Genomic DNA, 26952 nt, shown 5'->3' on the forward strand with positions numbered 1-26952 from the left:
TTATTTCAGTTCTTTATTACAGTAAAATGGAAGGTAAATGGGTTAGTATCTTTTATCAATACTACATTTATTCAAAATATCTTCCTTAATTGTTATCTAGCACCAGGCTCCTTTTCTTCAGAAGAAAAGGTTCTTCTCTGCCTCATCACAACTGATTTGAAAAGGCACCGCATGCCCCTCCTCAGTCTTTTAATTTTGCACTGGCTCCTGGACCCAAGTGTTTGGTAGTTGCAGGAAAAGGAATCCTCCAGAATATAATCAAGATTACACCTGACTGGACCCTGCTGAGTTTCTGAAATGAACATAAATGAGCAGGCTGTTATTGCAAGCAATTCTGTGGTCAGTACAGTTGAAATATAAAGTAAGGAAAAATTGTAGGATTTGATTTTGCGGTTTGCAAGCATAAAACAATCTCTCTTTTGAAAGGGACACAGCTATTCTAATGAAAACAATGATATTACGCTACCGTGCAGATTCGTGCCTCAGTGACACACACAATACTCCTCATACGTGTGTTAAGAATTCCACAAACTTGTAAAAGTGCAACTTTTTCCTAGCACGCCAAAATTATTAATGATTACTGCCAATATAAATACAGGGTGTCCCATGTGGAAGTACACAATGTGGCAGGGAGATCATTCAAAGCAAAAAAGTCTGGTCTCTAGGCTGCATAGCTTAAGAGCTATGAGTACTTGTTTAGTAGAAGAGGTTTGCTCCACTCTACAGGGTGTTACAAAAAGGTACGGCCAAACTTTCAGAAAACATTCCTCACACACAAATAAAGAAAAGATGTTATGTGGACATGTGTCCGGAAACGCTTAATTTCCATGTTAGAGCTCATTTTAGTTTCGTCAGTATGTACTCGATTCACCGCCAGTTGGCCCAATTGAAGGAAGGTAATGTTGACTTCGGTGCTTGTGTTGACATGCGACTCATTGCTCTACAGTACTAGCATCAAGCACATCAGTAAGTAGCATCAACCGTTCTCCAGGGCTGCATCAGCGCATCAGGGATTCCATGCGACGGAGGGTGGATGCATGTATCATCACTAATGGAGGACATTTTGAACATTTCCTGTAAGAAAGTGTTTGAAGTCACGCTGGTACGTTCTGTTGCTGTGTGTTTCCATTCCATGATTAATGTGATTTGAAGAGAAGTAATAAAATGAGCTCTAAAATAGAAATGAGCTCTAACATGGAAATTAAGCGTTTCCGGACACTTGTCCACATAACATCTTTTCTTTCTTTGTGTGTGAGGAATGTTTCCTGAAAGTTTGGCTGTATCTTTTTGTAACACCCTATATAGAAGATGAACAAGTGGCTCATAGCCCTTATGGTATGCATCCTAGAGCCCAAGTTTACTAGACTTTTTTTGCTTTGAATAATGTTTCCTGAATACTGATCATTCCTTCTGTGACATCCATTATTTAAACTAAATGCACTTCTGTAATCCAAATTTCCCAGTTTTCTCAAATTAATGTTGCTTTTGATGGAAACACATTACTAATGAGGAAAGCATTTTGCTCATCTTTCATATGACTGTAGTACATACTTAAGGGAAAATGCTTGTGAAAACGACCAAAATTTTGAAAAAAATTTCCTTGTTCTATAGAAAAGAGCATTTCATGCCGATTTCAAAAATGTATAGTTTATGGCCATTATCATTTTCCGTTCGTTCTAAAATTGAGGTCGAACGTAATGTTGCACAGGGACCACGCCAATCTGTCAGTTTGAAGTGCGTCAGAATACGTGCTGCATTATTTTGTTCTCCCGTCGTTAGTTACGGATCGTCAACACGGGTGTATTCTAGAAGGCGCTGACTCGCGGAACCAAAATACAGTCATGTCTAGAAGGGTATGGTTTGAACATAAACAAAGATCTGAGAATATATAATTTCAGAAATTCATACGCGTGTGGTTTTGTAGTTACTGTGTGTTGTTTTGTTTCTGTGTGTGTGTTTCCTGTGCTACAAATGCTGATAGTAAAGAAATTTAGCCCCAGACGAAAGTTTTGCGACAACCAGTTCCAAAAACAACCGAGTAATACACATCAGTTGCTTCAGAAGCCACCCGCATAAACTGTGTCTACTTCTAGACGTAAACTTTCGCTTTCTGGATGTAATAAGAACGAGCCTAGTAGTATTGTGAGCAGCAATAATGACGGAAATGTTATTGTGAACCTAAAAATGCTGTCAAGACTTTTGAAGAGTGCTGTGAAATCTAAGTACTGCAATTGTGAATAGTATTGACTTTCCTGAGGACATTTCAGCAAGGAAGGGTCTTTCAAGTCGGTTAGTGATTGCCTGTAGCTCGTGTAAGATGCACAGTGACACTACGACATTGCCAGTAACTGATAGTCGACATTGCAGTGTAAATATTCAGCTTGCTTATGCAATGCAATGTATCGAAAGGGGAAGGAGAGCTGTCCAGACGTTTTGCGCAGTGATGGATTTGCCTCCACTTCCACTGAGGTTTGACAGATACAATAAATTAATAAATAATGCTTTATGTGGTGTAAGTGAACATTCAATGAAAAGAACAGCAGAAGAAGCAGTAGCCTTGTCTGAGAATACAGATATTGTAGCAGCATTTGATGGAGCTTGGCAGAAGAGAGGTCATACTTCTCTGAATGGGGTAGTAACTACTTGTAATTTGTAATTTATTTGCATGAAACATGTAATTACATGCATAGCAACTGGTAGTACAATACAACAGTATACAATCTAATTTTACTTTATAATAGTTACTTAAGAATGTAGTCCAAATTATTTGACATGATAATACTTTAGATTTTAGTTTCTACAGTAGGCTATAGAATCACTGCTCAATGAGACACAGTTTTAGATGTTTTTTGAATGTCTCTCCAGTTATTGCCTTCAGTTCATTTGGCAGTGCATTGAAGTATTTTGCTCCATTAATATATGGGCTCTTTGCTGTTTTTCCAGTCTTCTGTGTATCACATGGTAATTTTGTACTTGTCTAGTATTGTGATCACGAATTTCTGCATTATGACATGTATATTTCTTATCTTCTACAGTCAATACTATCGTTTCAAACATATACATGGAATAGATAATCAGAATTTTAAATTCTATAAACAATCAATTACATGATGTTCTAGCATTTTTTGGACTAATATTCTGAAGGCTCTTTTCTGGAGTTTAAATACTCAGTCTTTGGGTATTGATGTATGGAGCTATTTTTCTTTAAACACATAGGCTAGACGACAGCCTTGCACATACATTGTCAATTTGTTGTGTCCATAGTAGTTCACTATCTATGCGTATACCTAGAAATTTACACTCACTGCAGATTTCCCCTAAAATATTACTATTTTGAGAATCAATACAAGTTTGCAAATAACCAACATTGAAGGGTATTATATTTGCTTTTTGTAAGTTGACTTTTAGATTGTCATTTTCAAATTTTCCTTTGCAATATCTATAAATTTTTTCACCTCTATGCCGAGCTTAAGAATATCATTTCCCCAACAAAAGCCTGAAGTGTCATCTGCATACATTGTAATGAAGGTATCATTTTTTACAATCTCTGGGAAGTCATTAACGTAACATATAAAAAGGAAGGGACCAATTATCGATTCCTGAGGCACACCAAATTTAATATTCCTAACCCTTGATGTATAACTTTTTAATGTTTCTCCATTATTGTGCGAGATTGAGGTACACTGTCTTCTGTTTTTTAAATATGATGTGATGAGGTGCAATAGTTTACCACTTATGTCATCTCTGGCCAGTTTTGACAGAAGTATCTTATGATCAACCCTATCAAAAGCCTTTGATAGGTCTAGAAAAATTCCAGCTACTTGCATGCCTTCATCAATTTTGTCAAGAGCTTTCAGCCTAATTTGAAGTGTTGCAGTCGTGGTGCTACAACTGCTTCTGAAACCGTGCTGAAAGTCTCCCAGGATGTTGTGCTTATTATAATGCTCTAACATATATTTCAGAATTATTTTTTCAATAAACTTGCTGAATACGGAAGTTAAAGCGAGTGGTATGTAATTTTCTACTAGTTGTTTATTACCTTTTTTGTAGAGAGATTTAACAATTTAGTATGTCTGGGAACGCTCCTCCTTTTAATACACTATTTATTAGATGCACCAAAGGATATACTAGATTGTTTTCGCACTGTTTAAGTAAAAATGGAGAAATTTCATCCCAGCCAGCGGATTTTTTGTTTTTACATTCCCTTATGAGCTGCAAAATATCCTTGATTTCAAGCTCATGGAGTTCATTAGCTTCAGAACTGTCCTCAGCAGGACTTCCAACAGGTACGTTATCTGTGGTACAAAAGTCAGATTCTATGTTGTTGTTGTTGTTGTGGTCTTCAGTCCAGAGACTGGTTTGATGCAGCTCTCAATGCTACTCTATCCTGTGCAAGCTTCTTCATCTCCCAGTACCTACTGCAACCTACATCCTTCTGAATCTGCTTACTGTATTCATCTCTTGGTCTCCCTCTACGATTTTTACCCTCCAAGCTGCCCTCCAATACTAAATTGGTGATCCCTTGATGCCTCAGAACATGTCCTACCAACCAGTCCCTTCTCCTAGTCAAGTTGTGCCACAAACTTCTCTTCTCCCAAATCCTATTCAACACCTCCTCATTAGTTATGTGATCTACCCATCTAATCTTCAGCATTCTTCTGTAGCACCACATTTCGAAAGCTTCTATTCTCTTCTTGTCTAAACTATTTATCATCCATGTTTCACTTCCATACATGGCTACACTCTATACAAATACTTTCAGAAACGACTTCCTGACACTTAAATCTATATTCGATGTTAACAAATTTCTCTTCTTCAGAAATGCTTTCCTTGCCATTGCCAGTCTACATTTTATATCCTCTCTACTTCGACCATCATCAGTTATTTTGTTCGTCAAATAGCAAAACTCCTTTACTACTTTAAGTGTCTCATTTCCTAATCTAATACACTCAGCATCACCGGACTTAATTTGACTACATTCCATTATCCTCGTTTTGCTTTTGTTGACGTTCATCTTATATCCTCCTTTCAAGACACTATCCATTCCATTCAACTGCTCTTCCAAGTCCTTTGCTGTCTCTGACAGAATTACAATGTCATCGGCGAACCTCAAAGTTTTTATTTCTTCTCCATGGATTTTAATACCTACTCCAAATTTTTCTTTTGTTTCCTTCACTGCTTGCTCAATATACAGATTGAATAACATCGGGGAGAGGCTACAACCCTGTCTCACTCCCTTCCCAACCACTGCTTCCCTTTCATGCCCCTCAACTCTTATAACTACCACCTTCAGAATTTGAAAGAGAGTATTCCAGTCAACATTGTCAAAAGCTTTCTCTAAGTCTACAAATGCTAGAAATGTAGATTTGCCTTTCCTTAATCTTTCTTCTAAGATAAGTCGTAGGGTCAGTATTGCCTCACGTGTTCCAGTATTTCTACGGAATCCAAACTGATCTTCCCCAAGGTCGGCTTCTACTAGTTTTTCCATTCGTCTGTAAAGAATTCGTGTTAGTATTTTGCAGCCGTGAGTTATTAAACCGATAGTTCGGTAATTTTCACATCTGTCAACACCTGCTTTCTTTGGGATTGGAATTATTATGTTCTTCTTGAAGTCTGAGGGTATTTCGCCTGTCTCATACATCTTGCTCACCAGATGGTAGAGTTTTGTCAGGACTGGCTCTCCCAACGCCGTCAGTAGTTCTAATGGAATGTTGTCTACTCCCGGGGCCTTGTTTCGACTCAGGTCTTTCAGTGCTCTGTCAAACTCCTCACACAGTGTCATATCTCCCATTTCATCTTCATCTACATTCTCTTCCATTTCCATAATAATGTCCTCAAGTACACCACCCTTGTATAGACCCTCTATATACTCCTTCCATCTTTCTGCTTTCCCTTCTTTGCTTAGAACTGGGTTTCCATCTGAGCTCTTGATATTCACACAAATGGTTCTCTTTTCTCCAAAGGTCTCTTTAATTTTCCTGTAGGCAGTATCTTACCCCTAGTGAGATAAGCTTCTACATCCTTACATTTATCCTCTAGCCATCCCTGCTTAACTATGTTGCACTTCCTGTCCATCTCATTTTTGAGACGTTTGTATTCCTTTTTGACTGCTTCATTTACTTCATTTTTATATTTTCTCCTTTCATCAATTAAATTCAATATTTCTTCTGTTAACCAAGGATTTCTACTAGCCCTCATCTTTTTACCTACTTTATCCTCTGCTGCCTTCACTACTTCATCCCTCAGAGGTGCCCATTCTTCTTCTACTGTATTTCTTTCCCCCATTCCTGCCATTTGTTCCCTTACGCTCTCCCTGAAACTCTGTACAACCTCTGGTTTAGTCAGTTTATCTACTACAAACAGCATAGTGAACGCATTATTGTGGCCAAGATAGACACGAAGCCCACGCCTACGACAGTAGTACAAGTTTATATGCTAACTAGCTCTGCAGATGACGAAGAAATTGAAGATTCTATGATATCTATGAAATAGTCATTAAAAATGTTACTGATCTCTTGAGGATTGGTGACATCAATATTGTTATTAGATATCTGTATGTTGATATTACCTTTTAGCTTTGTTTTATTGGCTGTTATTTCATTTACTGTTGACCAGCAGGTCTCATTTATTGAAACTGGTAAGATACTACATTATGAATGTCTAACAAAGCACTGCCAGGGTTGTTAAAGTAAGTTTATCAGCACCCATGTTTGTGTAAAGAACTTTGACAGCCCAAGTGGAAACATGGAAACGAAAGGAGTTGTAAACATGTTTAGAAGATCAGAGGTCAGTTGTGGTGTGAGGGATGTAGGCTACCTTGGGGATGGAGACTGTAAAGGACACACTACTGTTGTTAATGACAGACCATATGGGGACACACTGATAGAAAAGCTCGAATGTGTCGGGCACGTACAAAAAAGAATGGGAGCTCGGCTGAGAAAATTATGTAAAGCCTCCAGTGGAAAAAAACAACACACATAGGTGATCCAGGTCATCTTACAAAAGTGAAATTGATTCTTTGACTCAATAAAAAAAAAAACACTTCCATTACAAGACATACCTCACACTTGGGAAGTTGATGTATCTTCTTCAGCAGGAATTGTTGGATTTGTTCCAATGCAATGAAAACAATAAATTAAAAACTTCAGTCCTCTATTACTATTTTGTGTTTTAATTAATCTCAATGTTGTGGAAATGTGTCAATGTAGGAATTAGCTTACCAGTCGTTTAATCTGATGCTAATCTCAAAAAAAAAAAAAAAAAAAAAAACCGGGTGCAACTGCAACCAACGGTGAGTGTTTGTAACACTAAAACAGTGGGAACGAGTTAAATGACACCAACATGATCTGCATTAACAATCAATAAAATGGTTAAAGTAAGACCTGTGTTTTTTACATTCATTTATACACTGAGGTGACAAACATCAAGGGATAGTGATTTGCACATATACAAATGGCAGTAGTTTCATGTACACAAGATATAAAAGGCCACTGTCATTTGTACTCAGGTAAGTCAGGTGAAAAGGTTTGCAACACGTTTAGGGCCACATGACATATGGGGCAGTCCATCCCAGAAACTGTTAGGAATTCAATATCCTGAGACCTACAGTATCAAGTGTGCACCAAGAAAACCACATTTCATGCATTATCTCTCACCATGAACAATGCAGTGAATAATGCCCTTCACTTAATGACTGAGAGCACCAGCGTTTACGTAGTGTTGTCACTGGTAACAGAAAAGCAATGCTGCTTAAAATAACCACAGAAATCAATGAAATGACAAATGTATCCGTTACGACAGTGCAGTGAAATTTGGTGTTGACAGACTACGGCAGCAGAAGGCCGAAGTGAGTGCCTTTGCTAACAGCCCATCATCATTAGCAGTGCCTCTCCCGGGCTTGTAAACATATCGGATGGACCTTACACGAGTGGAAATCTGTGACCCAGTCAGACGAGTCCCGATTTCAGTCGGTAAGAGCTGATAGTAGTGTTCGAGTGTGGCACAGATGCCATAAAGCTATGGACACAAGTCGTCAACAAGGCACTGTGCAAGCAGGTGGTGGCTCCATAATGGTGTGGACTGTTCTCTGGTCCAACTTAACCAGTCATTGACTGGAAATAACTGGAAATGGTTGTGTTCGGCTACTTGGGAGACAATGTGCAGCCATTTGTGGATCTTATGTTCCCAGATGATGACAGAATTTTTGTGGATGACAATGCTTCATGTCATTGGGCCACAATTGTTCACAACTGAACATTTACGGGACATAATTGAGAGGTCAGTTCACATCCTGCACTGGTAACACTTTTGCAATTACGGACTGCTATAGAGGCAGCACGCCTCAGTATTTCTGCACGGGACTTCCAACTACGAGGTTTGTCCAGAAAATACGTATAAAATTTGAATAATAACTTTATTTTACAATTATTCAGGTATTACAATATGGTCTCCTTCAAAGTACTCGCCCTGAGACGCGATACACTTCTGCCGACGCTATTTCCACTGGTGATAACATTGCTGAAAGTCTTCAGTTGCAAAGTTGTTCAGGTGCCGTGTCGTTTCCACCTCGACGGCTTCCAAATCTCCCAAGTGCCGCCCCCGAAACACCATTTTGCATTTCGGGAACGTGAAGAAGTCACACGGGGCTAAATCTGGTGAATAAAGCGGGTGGTCTGTCACGGTGATTGAGCTTCGGGCCAAAAACTCGCGCACGACGAGCGACGTTTGAGCGGGCGCATTGTCGTGATGGAGGATCCGCCTGCCCCCTTTTGCCAACTCCGGTCGAACTCGGGCCACACGAGCTCTGAGACGTGTCAGAACTTCGACGTAAAAATTTCCGTTCACTCTCTGGCCGGGAGGGACAAATTCCTTGTGAACAATGCCCCTAGAATCAAAGAAAACAATCAACATCGTCTTCACATTGGACCTCGACTTTCGCGACTTGTTTGTTCTCGGTTCTCCTGCCAGTTTCCATTCCTCGCTTTGAGATTTGAGCTCCACATCGAATTCGTAAAACCGGGACTCGTCTCCGGTGATGACTCGGCTGAGAAAGTCCCCTCGTTCCTCTGCTTCCGACCAATCCTCACAGCACTCGACCCTCTTTGTTTTCTGTTCTGGCGTCAAGAGCTTCGGTACCATTTTCGCACACAATTTCTTCATTTCAAGTTCTTGTGTCAGGATTTCGTGAACGATTGTTTTGGGGATCGACAGCTCATCAGCAATCATTCTGACTGTCAATCTACGGTCTTATGAACACAAGCCAGAATTCGTTCAACATTTGCATCGGAACTCGATGTCGACGGAATCCCGGGCGAGGGTCACCGTTCACTTCTTCTCGGCCATCCCAGAACCTTTTTAACCACTTGTTCACGGTCGGTTCCTTCAGAGAATTGTCTGTGTAAACCTGTTTCAAACACTCAAAAATCTCACGGCCATTCTCGCCTAGCTTTGGAAGAAACTCAATGTTGACGCGCTGTTCCTCAATCGGAGAGAGCTCCGTGCCGACGGCAGGTGAAAAAGGGTAACTGTCGACAAGCTGCCGCACACTCCCACCTTCACACAGAGTGCTCCGACTCGAACTGAGCGTCGATGGGATCGATTACAGCGGTAGTCCCACCTGGCGGTGACTGCAACTTGTAACATAAAGACATTATGTCTAGTTGCTGCACTACGTGGGACAAAAGGTGGTCTGACGAGATGTTAGGAGGTATCCCATGACTTTTATCACCTCAATGTATGTTATATACACATTTCAATTGGTGTTTTACCTTGAAGGCCTAATACTTTTAGATCATTGATCCGGATACAAAAATGTTGCTCGTCTACCCAGCAATGTGACCTATACGCAGAGTTTCTAGCATTTCTTCATGTGTTTCAACTGTTTGTTCTTACACACTGAACTCACCCTTTGAGGAGATTTCTGGTACTTTTTGTGCACATTTTCCGGAGTCATAGGTGTTATTCCTGTGCACTCCCCAATCTGACAATTCTTTCATCTTTTTCATTCACCAAGCACTACATCAGTTTCTTCACGATTGGCATTCTTGGTGTTATCCTGCTCAATGTTGTCTCCTATTCACGAGCTGAAGACTGAATGCCTTGCTCTTCAAGCTATTTTTGATTATTCAATCATACGTGATCCACACTTTTCCTGTTGCAACGAACTGTTCAGCCACCTCTTGCAAACAATGTTACTTGAGTAATTACAAATCTTTGGAACAATGACACTGATGCCATACTTTGTACCTTTAGAGAAGATAACCATTTCTAAATTCTTCTTTCCTTCTTCACTCACTGCTACTTCCGGATGTATCGTGCTGAGAATAATGACATTTTCATTCTTCTCTCCTTGGTAATCTAACAGGGTACCCTCTGGTTTATATGTCTTATCCGAGATGATGATTGACTGTACACTGATTAGCCTGAACATTACGACCACTACCTAACAGCCGGTACGTCCACATTTGGCACGGATAACAGCAGTGAAGTTTTGTAGCACGGAAGCGACGAGGCCTCGGTAAGTCGCTGGAGGGAGTTGGCACCTCATCTGCACACACGAGTTGACTAATTCCCATAAATTCCAGGGAGGGGGGTGCGACGAGCTCTGACACCATGTTCAATCACATCCCGGACGTTTTCGATCACGTTCAGATCTGGCGAGTCGGGGAGCTGGGAGACAACTGGAACTCACCACCGTGATCCGCCTTTTAGTACATTGTCTTCCTGAAAAATACCACCGTTGTCAGGAAACACGATTGTCACGAAGGGGAGCGACCGGTGAACGATACTCCTCGGCCGTCACAGTTCATCGCACGAGCTCCACCGGATCCACGGATGCCCACGCGAATGTTCGCCAGAGGATAATGGAGCTGCCGACAGCGTATCTCCGTCCTACAGTACATGTGTTGAGGAGATATTCCCCTGCAAAAAGATGGATTCGTGCCCTTCCGTTGCCACAGTGAAGAAGGTGTCGGGATTCGTCAGACCGTGCAATGCTCTGCCACTGCAACATCCAGTGCTGATTTCAATCATATCTGCCAATGATGACTAACTGACAACCTCAGCTGCCGACAGGTGTTGTTGTTATACCTCGATGTGGACAGCTGAAAATGTGTGCCCCGACCGGGACTCGAACCCGGGATCTCCTGCTTACATGGCAGACGCTCTATCCATCTGCGCCACCGAGGACACAGATGAATAGTGCGACTGCAGGGACTTATCCCTTGCACGCTTCCCGTGAGACTCACATTCCCAACTGTCCACAATTCTACATATGTATTGTACCTTATAGACATTTGCCCACCAACTCATTACTCGTGCATGCTTTGGTGATTCCCGTAAGAGTTTGGGCAACCTGTGCACATTCGCACAGACAAAGGTCCTTGGCTGGGTAGCCTTTAACTATATATATGAAGACAGTAACTTGTTCTCGAAAGAACAGTTACTGTTGATGACCGTGCAGCTTTTGCCTGGAATAAATGATGACTATAGTTAAAGGCTACCCAGCCAAGGACCTTCGTCTGTGCGAACGCGCACAGGTTGCCCAAACTCTTACGAGAATTGCCAAAGCGTGCGCGATTAATGAGTTGGTGGGCAAATGTCTATAAGGTACAATACATATGTAGAATTGTGGACAATTGGGAATGTGAGTCTCGTGGGAAGCGTGCAAGGGATAAGTCCCTGCAGTCGCGCTATTCATCTGTGTCCTCGGTGGCTCAGACGGATAGAGCGTCTGCCACGTAAGCAGGAGATCCCGGGTTCGAGTCCCGGTCGGGGCACACATTTTCAGCTGTCCACATCGAGATATAACAACACCTGTTGGCAGCTGAGGTTATCAGTTAGTCATCATTTATTTTAGGCAAAAGCTGCACGGTCATCAACAGTAACTGTTCTTTCGAGAACATGTTACTGTCTTCATATATTTGCCAATGTTGTGGTGTTAACATTGACACTTGCATGGGTCACTGTCTGCAGAGACCCACCATTTAGAGCGTTCTGTGCACTGTGTGTTCAGACATATCTGTAGTCTGATCAGCATTAATGTCCGATGTCAGTTCCACCACCTGTCCTGTTTTGCCAGTCTGCACTGCCCGAACCCTCAACGTCTGGAGGTGGTTTCACTTTGGTTTCACCACGTGTTGAAGACACTCACCACAGCACTACTTGAACACCTGACAAGTAATGCAGTTTCTGAAATGCTTGTCCCGAGCCTCGGGGCCTGCACAATCTGCCCTCAGTCAAACTCAGGTGCAGTGCAGCGAATTTTCACGAAAGATTTGGGAACGAAAAGCACTGGTGCCGAGTTTGTTCTTCAGGTTCTCACTGACAATAAAAAGGAACATCGAGTTAAAATGTGTCACGGTTTGAAACAGCAGCTCGAAACTGATCCAGGTTTTCGCTCAAAGGTGACGAGTCACTGTGCTGTGGTTACGACCCAGAAACAAAGCAACAGTCGAGCCAATGGAAGAAGTCATCATCAACCCCATCCAAAAAAAGTCATCAAGTCAGTCAAACATCAAAACAATACTGATTTGGTTTTTTGATGCCAAGGGCGTCATTCATTCTGTTCACCCAGGTCAGACCGTCAATCAAACCTTTTATTTGGAAGTTTTAAGAAGACTGTGAAACAGCATTTGTCAAAAAAGACCAGATTTGTGGCAGACCAGAGACTGGTTCTTCCACCATGACAACGCATCTGCACCCACAGCCATATCTGTTAAGACAGTTTTCGGTTAAAAATGGAACGGTTCCACTGCCCCAAGCACCTTACTCGGCTGATCTGGCTCCGTGCGAGTTTTTCTTATTTCCGTGCGTAAAAAGGGGCATAAAAGGACACAGATTTGATAACTTTGAAGAAGTCGTGGCGGGAAAAAAAAGAGGGAGGAGCTGTCAGCCATTTCTAAAGATGACTGCAAAAAATGTTTTAAACAGTGGATGCACCACTGGGGCAAATGTATTAGCTATAATGGCAAGTATTTTGGAGGGGATAAGGTCGTTTTGTAAACAATTTGAAAAATTATAGCTTTTAAAAAATAAACCCACCTTTTTTTCTGGTACTCCCTCATATGTCTTGACAAAAATCCATTTCATGAAATACACACAGTTGGCAAAATGCACACAGATGATAAAAACACAGTTAAAATCCTTGTATTGTCCATGCATGCAAGTTGTGCATATGATTCTCACAAGCCTGCCACACAGCTGTTGTAAGCTTGATAGAAATATTCTACACCAGCATGTGGGGATGATGCTACGATTTTAACTGTTTGTTTTTTATTGTCTGTGTTCATTTTACCAACTGCATGCATTTTATCAACGTGATTTTTGTCCAGACACGTACGTGGGGAGTGCCTTTTACGCTTTGACGTCGTGTAATGGTACAGGGCAATTTTATTGCAAGTTCCATAAAATCTTATGACAGCAGGATAAGATTGCTGAAAACGATCATCTCAGAGCAATAAAAATGCCCACACTGTGATCGCAGCGTGTTCATTTTCAACCGTACTGATCACCCCGTAGCGCAGCAGGTGTATGTTACTTCACGCTCTGTTCACGGGATAGAAGGGTGAACTCGTGCTGACAAGGTAACGCCACGACAGAGATTCACTGATGGCGTGAGATGACGAACTGTGCCAGGCGTAGCCAATCACGGGAAAGGAATCGGTCACGTGAGGCCTGTGGGCAGGCTGAGGAGCATGAACGAGTGAAGTTCGGTTACTCTCTTCTCTCCCAGCTTTTTTACCACTCGGACCTACCTTCCACTCCTCGTGTGCGAGATTTCGGGCAACATTTTCGTGTCCCTTACAAACAGGCAATAAATCCTGCCGTGGTTGTTTCAATAGTAGATTTTCCATTCTCTGTCAATAATTTGTGTCAGTATTTTGCAACCACGATTTATTAAGCTACGATTCGATAACATTCACACCCGTCACCACCTGCCTTCTTTGGAATTGGAATTATTACACTCTTCTTTAAGTCTGAGGGTATTCTGCCTGTCTCGTACATCTTGCACACCTGATGGAAGAGTTTTGTCATCACTGGCTCTCCCGAGGCTGTCAGTAGTACTGACAGAGTACACGAATCGATACGTATGTGCTACACGTCGGAAGTCTATGTCCTGCTTAAGGTTGCAACCCACGGTCGCAAATGACAGTGGTTAGTGGTAGCAGAGGTCAATGGTTGGAAAGGAAACGAGACAGATTCATATGAAACATTTATTGCACATAATGACAACATGTAGATACGACAAGAATGCAGCTCTAATGGTACAACAATTGCTCCAAGTTTGCACCATCAGATGTTACTCATGCCCGACATAGACGGAGCACTGACTGTTGAACACGCTCGAACACATTGGGAGTTTCTTTGATTGTAACAGCCGTGCAGACAATTCGTGATACGAGATTCATTTCGGACACCACAGGATTGCGATATGTGGGAGATTTCATAGCTCCCAAACAAATCGAGACTCGATAAATCCAGTGAATGGTTAATCACCCCCAATCCGTCAACGCGGGAATGACCAATTCAATCGCCTACAGACAGCCAGTCCAAAATGAGCCACGTGCCCCATCGCATTAGAACCATATACTGCACCACACATTTGCTGGAACATCTTCAAGCATGCTGGGAAAGACATGTTCCAGTAAGGTCTGAAAATCCCCAGTAGTCAGGCAAGATGATAAAAGGAACACCCTGACTAAGCAGCCACCGACCAAATATGCCCACACACTAACAGTGAAGTGACGCCGTGCCACGTGTTGCCGCACACTGAGAGAGTTTTCTGGTGCCCACAAATGTTCACATTTTTTGACTGAATACACCATCCGTATACATAAAATGTAGAATGGCAATGGCAAGGAAAGCATTTCTGAAGAAGAGAAATTTGTTAACATCGAGTACAGATTTAAATGTCAGGAAGTCGTTTCTGAAAGTATTTGTGTGGAGTGTAGCCACGTATGGAAGTGAAACATAGACGATAAACAGTTTGGACAAGAAGAGAATAGAAGCTTTCGAAATGTTGTGCTACAGAAGAATGCTGAAGATTAGATGGGTAGATCATATAACTAATGAGGAGGTATTGAATAGAATTGGGGAGAAGAGAAATTTGTGGTACAACTTGACTAGAAGAAGGGATCGGTTGGTAGGACATGTTCTGAGGCAGCAAGGGATCACTAATTTAGTATTGGAAGGCAGCGTGGAGAGTAAAAATCTTGTGCAATGCAGCTATCTCTTTATTCGCACGAAGTAATGGCCGCTATCGACAGGGGATCTCAAGTTAATTCTGTATTTCTAGATTTCCGGAAAGCTTTTGACACCGTTCCTCACAAGCGACTTCTAATCAAGCTGCGGGCCTATGGGGTATCGTCTCAGTTGTGCAACTGGTTTCGTTATTTCCTGTCAGGAAGGTCGCAGTTCGTAGTAATAGACGGCAAATCATCGAGTAAAACTGAAGTGATATCAGGTGTTCCCCAGGGAAGCGTCCTGGGACCTCTGCTGTTCCTGATCTATATAAATGACCTGGGTGGCAATCTGAGCAGTTCTCTTAGGTTGTTCGCAGATGATACTGTAATTTACCGTCTAGTACGGTCATCCGAAGACCAGTATCAGTTGCAAAGCGATTTAGAAAAGATTGCTGTACGGTGTGGCAGGTGGCAGTTGACGCTAAATAATGAAAAGTGTGAGGTGATCCACCCGAGTTCCAAAAGAAATCCGTTGGAATTCGATTACTCGACAAATAGTGCAATTCTCAAGGCTGTCAATTCAACTGAGTACCTGGGTGTTAAAATTACGAACTACTTCAGTTGGAAAGACCACATAGATAATATTGTGGGGAAGGCGAGCCAAAGGTTGCGTTTCATTGGCAGGACACTTAGAAGATGCAACAAGTCCACTAAAGAGACAGCTTACACTACACTCGTTCGTCCTCTGTTAGAATATCACTGCGCGGTGTGGGATCCTTACCAGGTGGGATTGACGGAGGACATCGAAAGGGTGCAAAAATGGGCAGCTCATTTTGTATTATCACGTAATAGGGGAGAGAGTGTGGCAGATATGATACACGAGTTGGGATGGAAGTCATTAAAGCAAAGACATTTTTCGTCGCAGTGAGATCTATTTACGAAATTTCAGTCACCAACTTTCTCTTCCGAATGCGAAAATATTTTGTTGAGCCCAACCTACATACGTAGGAATGATCATCAAAATAAAATAAGAGAAATCAGAGCTCGAACAGAAAGGTTTAGGTGTTCGTTTTTCCCGCACGCTGTTCGGGAGTGGAATGGTAGAGAGATAGTACGATTGTGGTTCGATGAACCCTCTGCCAAGCACTTAAATGTGAATTGCAGAGTAATCGTGTAGATGTAGAGATGAATATACTAAGCAGATTCAGAAGGATGTAGGTTGCAGTAGGTACTGGGAGATGGAGTTTGCACAGGATTGAGTAGTATGGAGAGCTGCATCAAACCAGTCTCTGGACTGAAGACCGAAATATAACACCACCACTAACCGTACTGAATGTGACTTCATTAGTGAACAACATATAAGCTGGGAAGTGCACATCTCAGCCACTCTGTTGCAGAAACGAATGCACACGTACAGGATGGTCACCGGGCAGCAATAACTGCACCCTTTGGAGAGGAAAGGCATGTAAGGAGTCTGTTTTCAAAACAAGTTTGACATTGCTACGGGGCATTCTTAAGTTTGAGGCGACAGCACACACGCTGGCACTCGGATTAGTCTCAACGGCATCTGGCACACCTTCTTCCCTAATGACCAAACGTGTCAATCGTGGGCTGCTGTCACAAGCCCTGCCACTTCTTAATGACCCGCACTTGCACAAATTTTGATGCAGACGTGCAAAAACACTGACGTCTGTGTGGGAAGCATTCTCGGTAAATGCATCTGACGGCTCGTCCATTGCACTTGGCTACTGCGTACGTGCAGTGCGTGTCTGCAAGCTCACTGCTCGTATGCCATCCCCTGCTCCTCGAATGCCGGCTAGCGTTCGAATGAGGAAATCCTCATGACCCCCTCCAAATATTCTGATGTACAGCACTACTTAGTAGCGTACAGTAATTGTGGTTGCGGGATGTTACGCAACCCTCAATATTTATGATGTGCCCCCACCTCTCTTGAAGTTTGTCGCAACATTTCTGTGACATCCTATACAGACCCTCTCTACATTCCTTCCATTTCTCCATTCTTTACTTAATACTGGTTTGCATGTGGGGTCTTGGTAATGATACAGCTACTTCTCTCTTCTCCTAAAGCCCCTTTCATTTTCCTACAAATGGCATCCACATTTCCCCTGGTCATGCGTGTCCTATAACCTTGCATTTGTCCTGCAGCTATTCCTGCCTAGCCTTCTCCACTATCTGTCCTGAAATATTTCTGAATGCCTGATCTATATCGTAACCTCAGCTCTATGTTAACTTGGAAGCTGATAGTTTCATTTTCTATTATTTTCTGCTTATTTGTATCCAGAGTACTGTTTCTTTCTGTCTTTATTTTTTCCCCAGTTTGATCACACACTAGCATTTAGTACATTAAGGTCACTGTTATGTTAAATACCGAATGGTTATAATTAAACCTTCCCAATTTAACACGTTATAACACAGAAGCTAACTACCTTGTCAGTACCAAACTCGGTAGCAATAATGTCCAGAGTATGAGGTGCACTATTTCCACGTGTCACAGCGTCATGTCCAGTTCCAACTACGGCTACTAGGTGCCGTGATCAGTCATCGTGATTCGCAGTCTTCCACACCTGACCAGCCGTGGTGCACTTGACTTATCGACGTGAGCTCGGACAAAAGGAGCGGAGCATTATTGGTGAAGTTCTATTATCAATACAACAGTAATGCCACAGCTGCACCTCAATAATATCAGTGGCTGAAAGGATTACGGAAGGGTCCTCTTTCTCCACCTGCTGCGCGGAGCACGATGAAGAAGTTCGAATCGACTCGCGTCGTCCCGGGAAGAGGCCGACGACCGGTTGCACCGCAGGTGGTCGACGAAATTGCTGCCGCTGTGGCAGACAACGCTGCACGCGATTCCCAATTGTCAGGCAGTGCACGTGCTGTGTCACAGCAGTTGAACATCCTGTGGTCCACTGTACAGAACCGTGCTCAAATGGTATCTGTACGAGATCCAGATCATACGGCAGTTTGCGTCACAGGACCCACCACGACATGTTGACTTCGCACTCCACTTTCTCGCAAGAGTTGAAGCTGACAAGAGCTGACTCTGGACCATCCTATGGACAGACAAAGCTCATTTTTCTCTGAGGGTGAGGTGAACACACAGAAAAGCCGAGTGTGGGTATCTTCACCTCAAGTCACTTTGCACGAAGTTCCTCTGAATGGTGAATGTGTCACTGTATGGTGTGGCATTACAGTTACGTTTGTCACTGTTCCGTTCTTTTTTTAACAGGTTAGAGCTCAAGGACCAAAAATGTGCAAAGTGACTGGCCAGGGTTTGCTTTGCCAGCATGTCATACCCACCCTACAGCACAGAGAAGCATTGAACTCAACAGTTTTCACGCAAGATGGGGCCTCGCCCCACATCGTTAGTGAAGTTCACCTGCTTCTCCAAAACATTTGGAAACAATCGAATTATCAGCCGATCGTTTCCAAATGCTTGGCCGGCACGACCACCTGATGTCACTCCCTGTGATTTCTGGTTGTGGGGCTACCTGAATGACAGGTTTTACCAGGGGAGCATTCACACACATGCTGATCTGAAGAGGTAGCCAGCATACCTACCTACAGACATGCTTCGTTCTGCTGTGCAGAATGCAGTCCTGCTCTTTTAGACTCTCCTGGACACTGACGGGTGCCATATCGAGCCACTTTTGTGGCAGTAATGGTACCGGCATGTAATGGTATGATGTACTGTAGCAGTACATTAAAAGTGTTTCAATTGAATTTATTCTGCATTATTTCTCTTTCCCATGTCTTTGACATTAATGCTACCAAGTTTGGTACTTGTACAGTACCATTTTAAATAGGGAAAGTTTAATTATAACCACCCAGTGTTTCTCATTCAAATAAAATGAAAACGTGTTACGCCAACTCAGTTCAGCTGTCATAACTTCCCACAAACACTCACAATAGGCATTCGAATGTAAACTTCACAGTTATACTGTGGATAGCCCCTTCTCAAGTTTTATCAACAGACCCACCTATCGTTGGTGAGTAACTGTCATCATGGGGTGTGAGTGGTCTGCCATTCCTTTTTAATGGAGAATTCAGTTAAGATAACAATGTAACAACAACTACACTAAATATTAGTGTCTTTATATTACAACTACCACTATCCGAGCCACTGAGGAACAATCGTCGATTCAACACGAAGCAGTAGGAAGAAGAGTACTGCATATCACTAAGGATACGACAAACAGGACCACTGTACAACTTTATTGTGAGTAATTGTGGGTAGTTACAATTGTGGAACAGCAGATTTTTATAGCTACTGACGCAAAGGTATGTTTTGACAGTGGGAGAAATAACAAGAATTTAAATAACAACAAATACAAGCAATATTTTTATCTACCGTTACCACACCTCCTTCCATTTTAGCACAACATACCGTACCAAAAACAACTCGTTTTGGAGAGATCTTTAAAGTAGTGTTTCACTGGAACTCCGTATGCAACTATAAATGTGAAAACCACCAAATACCGTATTTTAGCTTCACAGCCACTGAATTGAAGATGGTGTCTGCTTGATATGCTTCTGCCAACCTATCACAGTACAAGAATAGTGATCTTTTTAGCCAATTATAGCATACACATATATTCGTCCTTGTCACAAATATTTAGCTTTGTCCCTCCAAAAAAACCCGGTCGTGATGACAGTCAGCTCTGTAGCTTCACCCGACGTTCACTACCATTGGCTGTCTAGATCACACCTTGTACTGTGATTGGCCGACAGAAGCAAATCGAGCAGTCGCCATCTTGACTTATGTTTCTGAGAAAAATGTACTACAGCAGACTAATTTCATATTTCTACATGCATATTCTGAAAACTCACAGTTTCATTTAATAGATCTCTCTGAAACACAGATTTTTTATTTTTATTTTATTTTGCTAAAGTGGCAAGAACTCTGAAACGGTACATAAAGATTTTGAGCAACCTCAAGATACTGTGTTATAATGCAATAAAACTGAAACTTCTGAGAAGAACAATTAGATTTCAGGGACAAATAGACACACAAGCACACAATTTAATACTGAGTTTCTTCCCCCCCCCTCCATTTCCGTCTCCCCCTCACCCTTCAGGAGAGTCAGCTGAAGCTACTGATACCGAATTCCAGCTTTAACCAGTGATTTAATGATGTTACACTGTGGGACATCACACATACACACAGATGGAAAACAGAACACTGAAAATGTTGTTCTGTGTCTATATTATTTTTGGAATGCACATTATAGTGACAAACTGATCTGTAACATTGCCCATGATCTAGGTTACACTGAAAGGTGCCAGTTCAGTTGCGATTGGGGGGAGACAAACAACATAAGTATGAAATCTTAGTTGCGGTCAAATATTGATCTATGGAGTAGTTTGAGGTCTGTAGTCGAGCTGGCATGAGAATGTCCCTGATGATTGCAATGGTGTGGACACAGTGGCTTTGCATGTCTACCTCAACTAATTGTGTAACTCATTTTTGACAATGTCCCTATGGTAATGTCAAGTTTTTTTTTTTTTTGCCCCCCCCCCCCCCAGTCTTTGATCACAATATAAAGTCCTTCGACAATGACTGGTTTCAGTCAGTAATGATCATCTTCAGATCTGTTCTACACAATGTCCTAATGTGATAAAGTCGTAATGGCGTCATCAAAACATGTAAATACACTCAGCAAAGCATCGTCATGTAGAACTAAAATATGGTGTAAAATAGGCCAAATCGTCCACACATTCATTTTACAACCAGCATTACTGTACAACTGTATTGTAATGCTTCGGTTTGTTACTGCTCTTTGGCTGGCTATCGTTTTCACCTGCAGCTGGCAACAACACTGCTGTCAGTGATGTTACATCCTCTCGACTTTAGGCTAGGCGGATAAGTAACAGTCTGACTGCAAACTGGCCAAGCAGTATCTAAGGTTTCAATCAATCACTGCAAGACTCTCCATGCAAACAACAGAAAATAACAAAAACTGAAAGTATCAAGCTTCCAAACTAATATAGACCTCCAGCTATGCAACTGACCAGTCTGTCGCCTAACTTGTAAAAGTTATTATTGCTGGAGTAATGCTATGCAGTGTGCAGTCTGCAACAGATAGGATTGATGGTGAATATTGGAAAAGTTCAAAGAAGGGCAGCTTGTTTTGTATTAGCCCAAAACTGGAGAGAGTGCTACGGAAATGATACACGAATTGGGGGTGGGAGTCATTAAAACAACTTTCGCCTCACAGTAAGAACATATTTTGTTGGCATCCACCTTCACATGGAGAAAAGATGATCATCATAAAATAAAATAAATGAAAGCTCGCATGACAGATTTAAGTATTCATTTTTTTCTGTGCGCTATTCGAAAGTGAAACAGAAGAGAAAGAGCTTACACGTGATTCGATGAACCCTCTGCCAGTGACTTAATTGTGAACAGCACAGTATACATGTAGATATTCACTCACATTGCCATGTCTTTCCCTTTAATGCTGCTTTTGGTAACTATTCATGTGATAAATGATGGAAAGTGTACACAATGAATCGGATGAGGGTAGCCAATCACAATGCTCGTTATTGATTTCCTGTGCTTTGTATTTGAAGTTGGTGGCCATTTATTTCAGTCATTGCAATGTAAGCTGAGCTATTAGCAATCATCCTAACCACCACATCAAAAATCGCAAATGTTTACGATAAAAGTGACCGTAAACATCTTTGCTCTTCATGCTAATCACAACCTCAACCCACCTGATAAAAAAATTGAAAGAAACATATACAACTCTAGTATATAACACAATCCAAAACATTATTTCCTTCAATGGATCTCAGTCTCCACTAGACCTATACAGGTCTAATAAATAATACAAACAAAGCCACTACTTACAATAGACAAATAATCAATTATAAACAAAATATCTGCAATCTGCAACTGAATCATACAAACACAACCATCCCAGACACTATCTACGTAATAATATTCTGATGAATTGTGTTATTCTTAGCTACAGTACAGCTATTCCTGGAATTTAGGCTGATATCATTCAATGGGCCCAGTCACCCAACTTCATCAAATTCTGCATGTAATTTACTTCATTGTTGCAAGCACACTAACTGAAAAATAACATACCTTATTCAAATCTAGGCTCTTATTAGAATGCTTAACACATTCCTCATCAGGTGGCACTGTGTGTTGTCCATAGTTTCAGTTAAAACTGAATATCACTGATCTGCAACATATAAATTAATTCAAGGTCATAACACACTAGTTTCTGATGATTTTTTAATACAAGTGCTGTACATTACATCCATACTGTGTCTAAGAAACTCATTTTATGTACTAAAAACTGCACTAATGTCCTAGAATTAAAGGCTACAGTCAACTGAAAGATGCAGTTCCATCTGTCTGCTTTCACCAGTGATGTAACTGTGTTGTGTGGCGCGGCGTCACTGTGCCGCATTCTAGAGTCTGGTCGTGTTAGTAGACAACGTATTATTCTATTTGGTGGCAATCTCTTGCAGTGGATGTTGATGTTCTGAAGTTTGTTTGGTATGTTAGTGCGATATCTGACATTCTGAGCCGAGTGTGTCAGGTTGTTGCCGAAAGAGTTTGTGCTGGTTCGCTAGTGAGTTACTTTGATTTTGTGTATTGTAGCTGTTGAATTCATGTTTGTGTTTGGGATTATTAGTGCAGTGTGTTTCTTATTGTCAGAGTGTTTATATTTTTATTTTTTTGTCAATCATGGATATGACATAAATTTGTGAATAGGAGACTGCTTGTTGCAATGTGATTTTATTTGTTTTTTTATTGTAATGTGTAAGTTGTGTGTGTTTCTGTACATGGTTGTTTGTGTATATTTAAATTGGTAATGATGCAAGTTTTTAGGAATTTCTGGTTTTTTCTTCTCAGTGTTTGGTAATTGCATTGGACTACTGTTGGCAGGTACTGCAGGTATCTGTTTACCGTCACTGGCTAGAACACTTATGAGAGTGAGTTTTAGTTTGCTGTAGGCCTACAGTGGACTTTGGTTTAGACTAGTTGGGTAAGTGAAGCAGGATTTGTTTTAGCAAGTAAAATTTGTGGTATCTGTTTTGGAGTTGTGTGTCGGTTGATGGTATCGAGCATTTTATATGAGCTATATAGATCAAAATGAAATTTGGGATACCAGGTTTTCGAGGTTTATGTTGGTTACTCAAATCAAATGGCATGTGACGAGGGCCTCCCGTCGGGTAGACCGTTCGCCGGCTGCAAGTCTTTCGATTTGACGCCACTTCGGCGACTTGCGTGTCGATGGGGATGAAATGATGATGATTAGGACAACACGACACCCAGTCCCTGAGCGGAGAAAATCTCCGACCCAGCTGGGAATCGAACTCGGGCCCTTAGGACTGACAGTCCGTCGCGTTGACCACTCAGCTACCAGGGGCGGACTGTTGGTTACTGATGAATGGTCTTCATTTGAACTGAGTGTGCCAAGCGAAATTTACAAAACCAATGATTTTCACTTTTGCATCGTGTGGAATGTTGACAATTTGGTATGCTTCATTTTTGTGTTAGTATTTGTTTTGGAATGGGGTCATTATTCTTACTATATTTAGTTTGCCTCCACTCAAACCCCCTGCTTCCAGTGGTTGTCCCATTAGTTTCATTCTATTGATGATGTTCAATATTTCGCATACTATTTACAACTGTCCGTAGGTATAATGAGCGGCGTCACGGTTGCCATGTAGTATGTGCTTGAAATACATGTGTCTGCCATCTTGACGAAATCACAGATCAAAGCAGACGGATGGAATCACAACTTTAAATTTTGCCAAAAGCTGGGTGAAAATACATAAAGGCCTATGTACTGATTATATCAAGTTATCCCTCCAGTCAATGTATTCTGTAAATTAACACAGACTTCTTCAAAGCCAAATACATAGCCATCTGCATTTTAAAAAAGACAAAAGGCCTGTATAATGGAAGTTTTAACTAAAATGCCCTTAAATACAGCAGGGGAAAAAATACAAGCTCTTGAGAAATGTGGGAATAGAGGGATAAAATATGGAACACTTACAATTTTGTGTCATTATGTGATTCACAATTAGCGTTCGTAACAATGATTTTTTAAATATAAGTCATGACACCCAAACAAATGACAAGACAGTAACACAGTTTTCTAAAATATACTATTTCCCCTCCCCCACAAAAACAGTAATAGTATTTATTTAGACTAATTACATACAAACAAAAAAAAAATGCCCAGGCCAAATGAAAATAGTGAAGAATATGGTGCAATACATAAGCTTTAACCAGTGACACTATCAAATTGTATGATGACTATGACATCATAAATCTTGTGTATTAACTATCAACTATCAGGATATAGGATATTATTGTTATTAAAAACTTCAAATGTATTAAAAACTTGAAAGTATCAGGCCACAATGCCAAAAATGGGGTTTTAACTGAGGTTATAAATATGGCTACAGGATTCACGAGGGGGGGAGGGGGGGGGAGGAAGAAGACTGTTGCAACACTTTCACTGACTACACTACTTCACATGCAATGTAATCTAGATCTTAGGCTATTCTACATATCAGTCTCTGACTAGAACAATTAGGAGGGAGGAGTAAATTCTGGCCATGACAAACTAACTAAAGCAAAACAGCAGCAGCATGATCTTCATTACACCTCATGCTATAAAATAACAGAATTTTTTTAGCCCAAAAGGTAGTGAACGATATTAAAAGACATGAGCACAAAGAAGCACCTCTGCATAACTGAACATTAACAAAACGCTATATTACATGAAGATTTGACTCCACTTAACACAATAACATAATAGGACTAGGGCACTGATAAAGAGTAGTTAGGGTACTGATTATTTTAAGGTACATCTCATAAAACCAAAAACTGTGGCTGTGTAAATCTAAGAAATATATATACTTATATATACTCTTTGCCTTTTAATATGTGTGTGTGTGTGTGTGTGTACTTGTCCTTTTTTCCCCCCTAAGGGGATTGGAATGACTCCTTACCCTATCTCTTAAAACCCACATCCTTTAGTCTTTCCCTCTCCTTCCCTCTTTCCTGACGAAGCAACCGTCGGTTGCGAAAGCTTGAATTTTGTGTGTATTTTTGTGTTTGTTTGTGTGTCTATCGACCTGCCAGTGCTTTCGTTTGGTAAGTCACATCATCCTTGTTTTTAGATATACTTATATTTATAAACAGCAGCACTCTAAAACAGAAGAGCAGCTCTCTTTTCTAGAAACCAGTTGATTCATGATTATTGGCAGTGTGTACAGTGAAACCGTCTATACTTGTTACATAATGCAGTGCAACAAGAATGCTGGATATATAATAACATAAAACTAATATAAACTGAAGGGAAAACACCAGAATATTACTCACCACAAAGCTAACAGCAAGCTTCATTTTTGTGTCGCATGGTAAACTGATAAAGTGAAAGAAAAGTAGGCATCATAAAAATGTCTCCACAATGACAAGGTTTCAGGTCGACCAACTCACAATTCTACAGCCAGATGCTCCACACACATGGTTGATAAATAACAACGTACACAAAAACCAAATATCCCTCTCCCGCCCCTCCCCCCACACACCTCTCCTGCAACCAAACCCAAACAGCAAATCCACATCTTAATCCTCTACACGCGGAACATATAGGGCTCCAACACTCTGCATGAACGAATGAAATGCACACCCATGCACAAACACACTTTCCCTCCAAATGTACTCATCCAAATGACTCTGCAAACCACTGCGCCGTCTCTTGCCTCCCTCGAGAACTCTCTTAACTTCTTTCCAATATCTCTCCATTGTACCAGTCACTTTATTCCGGAACTGGTAGTTGTGATCTGCTGCAAACGACTGAAGGTCAAACTCCTCTGCATCCTCATAACTGTCGCATTTATCTGAATATATAACAGTACCATTTTCAACATGCTCTTCAATGAACCACTGTAAAGTCCTAGCATCCCTCTTCTCAACCACATTCAAAACCAATTCACCGTGGTCCTTCCCACAAACGACTGCTCCCCAAACCCAAACTTCTGCCATCCACCTTCCCTTATCATACTTGTTACTTCCAAAAGATGACTCGCCAAACTCAACCACAACACCTGGCCCCCCGATTTTTCCCCTCTTCTTCATCAAAGCTGAACAAATTTCTCTACATGACAAAAACCAATCGACAACCGTTTTGTCACTCAAGCCTGTGATGCGACACGTGGATTGCACAGATTTACGCATACAAAAACAGTATGTCAACAGAACTATACTTTTAAGCTTAATCTTCGACTTTTCGAACCAAGTACCCTTACGAACTGACCTCCACACTTTGTCTTTCGCGCAACGCCACATAAGCCCATCGCCACATCTAGTCGTTGCAACCTTCACACAGGACATAGGCTTCCGACACGTAGCACATACGTATTTGTTTGCAAGCACACCAAAACTTCTCAGAAATTCAAACATTCGCGAATTATCATTTAAAATTGAATCAAGAGTCATGTAAGTCATCGCAACGCCTTGGTCCCTACGTTCGTCATCTTCACTAGAGGACGAAGAGTATCTTGTACCACAGTCGTCCTCGTTAGGAACACTTTCACATAAAACATCCATCACAACAAAACGCCACAAAAATATGATATTCTGCTGTGTTTACGCAAACTTCGTAACCCAACAGTTCTCACGCCCCGCTAACCGGGATACCAAAGACGTTAAAACTCAGCTGAAACTGAAACTCGCCCACTACCCTCTGTAGTCTAAACACTCTGA

At 41.4% G+C, this 26952-nt stretch overlaps 1 protein-coding gene and 1 non-coding gene across 3 annotated transcripts; one reads left to right on the top strand and one right to left on the bottom strand.

Annotated features, from left to right (window-relative positions):
- LOC126212973 (uncharacterized) lies at nt 1-26926 on the bottom strand. Of its 2 annotated transcripts, XM_049940506.1 has the most exons (3): nt 25567-26926; nt 22300-22399; nt 1-292 (listed from the first exon to the last, which is right to left on the bottom strand). In XM_049940506.1, the coding sequence occupies exon 1, from the start codon at nt 26794-26796 to the stop codon at nt 25813-25815; it is 984 nt and encodes a 327-aa protein (XP_049796463.1). In that variant the 5' UTR covers nt 26797-26926; the 3' UTR covers nt 1-292; nt 22300-22399; nt 25567-25812. The 2 variants fall into 2 exon arrangements, with proteins under 2 accessions (XP_049796463.1, XP_049796464.1); XM_049940507.1 differs by lacking the exon at nt 22300-22399.
- Nucleotides 11704-11777, top strand: Trnat-cgu (transfer RNA threonine (anticodon CGU)). The gene has a single exon. It is a non-coding gene; the product is annotated as a tRNA-Thr (tRNA).
- Nucleotides 26927-26952: the final 26 nt, after the last annotated feature.

The sequence above is a fragment of the Schistocerca nitens genome, chromosome 11 (genome assembly GCF_023898315.1).
Source record: "Schistocerca nitens isolate TAMUIC-IGC-003100 chromosome 11, iqSchNite1.1, whole genome shotgun sequence".
In the NCBI taxonomy this organism is placed as follows: domain Eukaryota; kingdom Metazoa; phylum Arthropoda; class Insecta; order Orthoptera; family Acrididae; genus Schistocerca; species Schistocerca nitens.

Coding starts and splice junctions, on each gene's coding strand:
- LOC126212973 (XM_049940507.1), bottom strand. CDS start 26,796: ATGGATGTTTTATGTGAAAGTGTTCCTAACGAGGACGACTGTGGTACA.